The sequence below is a fragment of the Nesoenas mayeri genome (assembly GCF_963082525.1).
Source record: "Nesoenas mayeri genome assembly, chromosome: 7".
Classification (NCBI taxonomy): domain Eukaryota; kingdom Metazoa; phylum Chordata; class Aves; order Columbiformes; family Columbidae; genus Nesoenas; species Nesoenas mayeri.
In genome coordinates, this window is record NC_137551.1 from 21733993 (window position 1) to 21741082 (window position 7090).

Sequence of the window (7090 nt, forward strand, 5' to 3'; positions counted from 1 at the left end):
TAGGGGAATAGAAGAAAACACAGGGAAAGGAGCTAAAAAACCAGCAACAGTCTAGCCCAAAAGGCACTAGATGTGATTTTGCAGCAATATTAGTTGCCTAACCCATCTGCCTGTGAGGTTAAGATGTAGGTTGCCAGGCCTGGAGTGATAACCCCACTTGGCTAGGAATTTACATTACAAGCTAGCTTACCTCACAATTACAGATTGGCACTAATAATGGAAAAGATGCACTTCTGAAATTCTGAGATGACGGTACATTTTTACTGTCCCTAAATGAAAAAGTATAGTCCTAAATGCATAGCTAGCCAAGGAAAAGAAATTTATAGGCACGTTTACAAACAATTTATAAGTTTCTGAATTACTTGATCAAGAACAGACAAACAATTCAAAGCAAAACTGACAAGAACAACAGCAAGACTTGATGGTTCACTGCTCTGAATTGACAAACAGATCCCTTCTCAAATGTTTCTTAGCCTTCACTTTGCTAGACTAATAATATCATACCCAACTGGCCTCCAAGAATCAGGTGCCATTACTTTTATATAGAACATACAATGCTACATGCAACGTATTAGTAACACTACAATATTCACCTCTAAATACCAAGCGGGGACACCTCTGTCCCCAGCAACATTGAAATTTTCTTGACAAAAGTCTTCTCCCTCTAAAAGCTCAGTAAAATCAAGCTGTAAGGCCAGATGATAAAAGAAAGGTAACAAAAATAATAAGACATCTGTCCTCCGCAAATGATTTAGAGCAGATACCCAATAATACTCTCTGCGAGAAATCAGTGCAATTCTCTGTGAAAGATCTCCTACAAACAATATTTCCTTCCTTACCATTGCTTCCAATTAGTTGTTCTTTGTTTGCTGGTGGCAGCTGGTGGACAAGCTATTTCTTTTCCCACCAAGTGCCAGTCATCTGTCAGCAGTCAGGCATGAACCTACTTTTTACTGCATTTTATTGCATTGTGCTCTGGAACTGTACCCAAATCTTTTTTTTGGAGGGGCTACAAAAGAGCGAAATGCAATCACACAGTGTGCCCAGCAATTAATTTTCAATCAACATATGGATTTTGACCAAAAAAGATTTTCAGGGACCCTCAATTCCAGGGGCAAGATCCACCAGTTTCTTGACTCTGATGCAGAAGTGAGGGAAGACCTGTAAACAGAAGCAAGCTGAGCAAACACAATTACAAGACAGACACAGCCACTTATGAATCTATAATATTTGTCATTGCGCTATACCCTTTTTCAGAAGAAGGCAGTGATAGATTTCTGCCCCTGTCTTAAAGAGCAACATGCTCTGAACACTTCAGAAAGGCCTTATTTTACTTACTCTTCCACTAACAGAAAGAGCAGGATAAATTTTAGAAGTTCAGATCATACACAGCAGAGAGCAGTAATGAAAGATTCATAGCAATGCTACCATTATGCAAAAATTTAGCGAGTCCATCTCACTATAGACCAGGGCACTAATGTTCTGATTTTATTTTATAGGTGATCTTCCTGTGGGTCAGATACCAGCCTCTAGAATACATTTTCCTTTAAGAACAGACCTGATCAGTTCCGTATTTATCTTTCAGCCGATAAAAGTTCTATATCTGAAAGAATATCAACGTGGATTCCAGGATGTCTGCCTTCAAGAGAAACTCAAATTATATGGTATCGATGTAATCTGGTTTTCTCTCTTCCTCTTAAGCCAGTTCCTACATGTTTAAGGTTCTGCCACAAGTTTCCTGTATCTGCTGTTGCCATCTGTCCTTCCTATTACATGCTTCACGGAGAGATGCTAGCTCAAAAGCAACCCATGTAATAGAACATTCTGTTACTTTCCGAGGCACCGGGAGGAAAGATATAGAGGGCACATTAAAATTATTCGCAGCCTAGGCCTGAATCACAAGCAGATGGCTACAGTTTTCCTCCTACTTCAAGGAGCACTGATGAGCAATGAGCCCCCACACCCCAGGTGGCTCCTGCTTAGTGCCCTCTCACTCCAGGCAATTAAGAGCTAAAGCACTCTAAGGCAAAAAGACATAGACACACTGGCATGTGTGCGATCAAACAAGGAAAGGAAAAGAAAGAGAGAAAAAACTCCTCCAAGGAGGGAGAGGACTTAAGCAGAAGTCCTCTGTTAAACAGGAGGAAGTGAGGTAGTTTCTGTAAGAACTTCATAACATGCACACCTTAAACTGAGATGTGTTTTCCCAAGCCAGCCCAGGGACTTAGCACAAAGCAGAAGGCTGGTACGTGAAGGAAGTAAAAGTCATATGGGGAAGTTCATGATGACTCAGAGTCAAAGGGCCAGATCCTCCACAATCTGGTCCTAAATCAATGATGCAAGGTCAATATGCTCTAGCTACACATTTGAACTTAAATGCCTACAAAGCACTGCAAAATTCTACCGATACACCCAATAAAAGGGAAGAGAATAATGTCTCTTATACCACATAATCAGTGTTTAGCTAATCAGAAATTCACGTCTCCATTCTGATCATATTCCTTAGCCAAAATATCCTTCAGGAATTTAAAATCCTGTCTTATGAGCATTACCACAATTCAGAAAATCAGTTTCTGCAACCCTAAAGTATGCAAAGTTCAGCGGTACAGAAGATAACCAGATGATGGGTGCACATCTGCAAAACATTGCCAGTCCCTTAGCAATACTCAGCTCGAACTGGTACTAAAGTTTATTTCTCATGTGTCATCAGAAATAAGTATTTTTCTGCTTTGCTGTCCAATTTTTAATTCCTAAGACTTCTAGATTTTATAGCTTTCATGACCTTTGTTCAGTAATAACTTCCTCAGTCCTTTGAAAGTTTTGCTCCAAAAAAAATCTTCACATGGAAGGCATTCTTGCTCTTCACGCTTAGTTAACTATTAGCAAGTTGTTCTGTATAATCTCATCTCAGCAAGACTTGTTTACTTCATGTTCACTATATGGTGTTCAGAAACAAGAGCTGCAACAGAACTCAGAAACCTTGAAATTTGGGAATTTCAATTTCATTGTAAGTTTGAGGAAGGAAAACCTTAGCAGAACCTCGCAAAAAGCCCACAATGCATTGCTTATAAGAGTGGGAGGGAGCAGTTTGGAGAGACTATCTTCCACAGCAAAGTCTGCCTTTGTTGGGATGAATTTATAGCCTCAAAGCATTAAGGACGTATGTTTTCCATGGAGCTTCAAGAGGAAGGAAAACAGAAGGCCTGGAAACAGCTCTAGAAAAAGCAGAATACATGGCTCTTGCTCCAGGCAAAAGGGCTGTATCTTGCTGCTGTGCTGTGTCAGAAAAAGAACAATGCAATTTTCAGCAAGCCATTTAAAAAGCAGATCCATAGAATAAGGAGGTGCTCCTCTACAGAAAACTGTCAGATTATCCATCTTGATCTGACTTTGAAGAGTGTTCTATGAAGGCTAAGGAAAGAATGCCGTCCCTTTGCAAAGTCAGAATTTTTATGAGCTGATAAAGCGGTGGCGAGCTCCCAAGAGAACCAAGCCTGACCCAGCACATGTTGTGCCATATGGAGAGAGAGATTCATTTCCAGTGACGGGCACATACACGGAGCAACAGCTCTTCTGCTCAAATATAGCCTTTGGTTCTGGAGGGACACTCTTCTATGCAAACAAATCCAAAAGCTGTGCGGAAATGGTGAAAAGTGAAAGCTTTATTCAGTAATCATAAAATATCTGTAGGGCCATTTAGATTAAATGAGAAGGATGCTTCTGAGACTCCAGGATATACGCTCACTGACCTTCCATTTTGTCTGCACTGCCTTGGACCAGGGCAAGCTTGTACTCAAACGTAGCAAACTTTTCAGCATAGGTATCACCAGATCCTACCCATAACTCATTTGTTTGCATCACATTGACACCAATGACTCACTTCAGTGCTGTTAACGGACACCAGCATCCACAGCAATTTCAAAGTCTTCCTCTGCACGAGGGCTTAGAATCTTCACAGGTTCATGCTCCTCCCAGCTGAATGAAATGTTTATGACTATCTGGAAGTTATTCCTGCTTTACTGTCATGAACACCAATGATTTCATAGCCTTGAGCGCAGTGATTTCCCTGCATACGCAGTTCAAAATGTACCTCTCTCTACAGAGTATCACTTTTTATGTCCCCTGATGCTGTCATATAAACAGAGCGATCATGTCATTAACTCCTTTTTCTTAACTAACCACTGACCTTTTAGAAAACCAGTCCAGCTAAGTAGGTAGGGATCTGAGTTTGGTCACTCAAGAACACTGAAAACTCAAAAGTACAGATGGCTGAAATACACCATCATTAAAATATAGTTTTAATTGTTTTGTATTTTCTTTCTGAAAGACTTACATGATGAAAGAGTGTAAAAACACAAATTCCATACCCATAAGTACTCAAGGTAATTTGAGAGAAAACAATTCTTCTGTACTACAACATGGCCACAGCACATTTAAGGATAGGTCAGGTTTTCTGCTCGTCTCAGTATGTGCTCTGCAATTCTGTCTCTGTTTGGCCCACTCAAAAGAGTTTTGCACACTCTAGCAAACAAAGCCAACCCTTAGGGCTCACATTCATTACAGAGCTCTTCCAGTTTCACCTTCCAATGTAGCCATCTCAGAAATAGTTGGCTGATGGAAGCTCTAGGGCATGGGGCAAGGCAGCCTGGTAACTAAAATATTATAGTTCTCAGCTGTGTCCCTCACCCACAATAAGACCTTCCTCTCCTTGTGCCACAGTTTCTCTGTCTATAACACAACTCCTCTCTCAAGCACTAAAATTATAAATTAACACTGTCATAATCCAAAAATTCCGTCTTAAGACTGTACCCCTGCATTTCCTCTATCTGGCTCCATGCCACAACCACATTTTCCCCAGACTGAAACCGTGCTCAGAGCCCCACTAAGTAACAAAATAGATGAGATAGACATGAAGTGACCTTTTCACAGTTCACTTTGAAACATGCCTGTCTCATCAACATACCCCTTGACATAAAAAATAGAATTCAGCCACTTATGAAAGTAAACAGTGTTCCACCATATACTTTCCTCATGCTAACCTAGTAGGTTAGATAGATGAAATGAGGGCAAACCATTGTTTCCCCAGGCTCCCAGTGGAATAAAAGTAATTATCACCTAAACAAAGAGATTATGCTCCAATTAACTCCACTGGCAGTTAGGGTGATCACAGAACAGATAGAGCAACAGAAACTCAAATTTACATACTTGGCATCTGCACTAAAAGCAACAAGAAGAACAAACCTTTAAGAAGAGGGAAAGAAAGTCCAGCAACCTTCTCTGTTGCTCCTCTGGAATGAGAAATGGAGCCATCTGCTCATACTCTACAAACTGTCTGCCCAGAGTCTCCCACTGGAGAGCAGGCCGCTGGGGTGCCTTGTCCTTGCTGTGTGCAGGCTGTTCGGTCACTTCTGCTTTGTCTCCATCATCAGGGTTTTGCTCTTGCTGCCCTGCTTTGCCAGGTGAATCCTCCAGCTGCCATGCAAGTTCAGCTGCTTCCTCCATGCTGAAATGAGATCTGAAGTTAAAGAAACTCTGTTATTTACAGTTAGTACAATTTCTTATCAGTCAACTTTCCGATGAAACAACATACTGACAGTTTTAACTATTGGAGTTGAGGAGTATAGAAGTACAGAAATGCTGGCAGTCACTGAGTCTTTTCCAATTCTGATGACAAAACATTCTGCTCCTGGACAAGAGCATTACCACCTTGCAATCACATGATCAAGTTCTCTCCCATGAGACGTATGTGCATGTGCTACACAACTCGTCTGGGCTTTGGAAGGACAAACTGGTTAGCCATGCAGGAAATCTGGATTCCAGCCCCAGCTTTGCTACTGAGGCAGATCTTCCCTCTGTACTCAGGTCATCCCAATTGTAAAACAAGTTGTAACTATTACTCATTCAGACCTGCAACAGAAGAGTACTACACAAGAACCAGTTCACACATTTCATTGAGTATGGATGCTAAATTAAGCTGCACATCTCTGATGCGTTCTCCACATAGAGCAGGGTTGAAAAACTGGATGGAATAAGAGCTGCGTGGAACAGGATTCCCCACATGGGTGCGCTGACCAAAACAGGCAGCAGCATTCAACTCTTCTGTATTGTAGATGTACAGCTCTGTACAAGAGGTAGGTATTTTCATGACAACATTACCTGTTTTGCTGATCCTGTAAATTGAAATGGATATGCCTCAATTAAGCAGCAAGGTGCTTCTAGCAGCCTTATTTCCATCAAATTGAATGTACAATGGACCTGTCTTGCACTATAGGTAGAGAAATCCTTCTCTTCTTAACCCCAAGTCCTTGCATCTACTTTTCAGCCCTGTTTTCATCCATAGTCTTCTGGGAGGTCACTGTCACAGTCCTGAATCCACAGCAACCCTACTCCTTTGCCACAGCCTTCTGTGAGCTCACACTGCTACCCAGAGCCTACATAATGACAACACACCAGTGAAAATCAGGCTTCTCCAGTTCCCATCAAAATCAGTCACATGCTTATTGGTGTCTAAGACATCATCTGACTACTCAAAATATGATATACATAAATTTTCATGGTGCGGGCAGGCAGCTGGGGATTTGTCACCAAGATGAATATAGCTCATCACTTTGCTTACCAAATATATTGTCTTTTTTAAGAGCCTAGAAGAATCTTTAACACATCATTACACCCCGTCAAAGAAAAACACCAATGTACCTCTATTTCTAGAAAATAGGTTCCTCCTCTACAGCGTTTCTTTGATTGCCATTCTAGCTTGTTGATAAAAATGCCAAAAGCAAATGTAACTGAAAAACTGAGTCAAATCTCCCTCACTATCAATACGCACACCCCTTAAAATAAATTTTAAAGAACTTATTATGAGCCTGGTTTAGAAACCATGAGCCAATACTGATACTAGATTTGGGATTCTCTTCCTTTGTCATCCATCAGTTACGCAGCTTGCTTATTGCTTGCATCCTGCCCACTCCAGTTTCACTTCCACACTCATGCAGTAGCTCCATACTGCAGAGATTAAGTGAATGACATTATGCTGTTACTGTTCGCCACACCACCTGCAGCAAGCTGAAGGTTGCAGCAGACACCTAAGCTT

General features: G+C 41.2%; 1 protein-coding gene across 1 annotated transcript in view; it reads right to left on the minus strand.

Moving 5' to 3' along the window:
* The window catches only part of WDFY4 (WDFY family member 4), a gene marked incomplete at both ends in the record, with an annotated part of 133028 nt that extends 127526 nt beyond the window's left edge, over positions 1-5502 (minus strand). Inside the window, one exon of the mRNA XM_080347540.1 lies at positions 5242-5502. Within this exon, the coding sequence (XP_080203666.1) occupies positions 5242-5502 (261 nt within the window). The remainder of the gene's footprint in view (positions 1-5241) is intronic.
* Positions 5503-7090: the final 1588 nt, after the last annotated feature.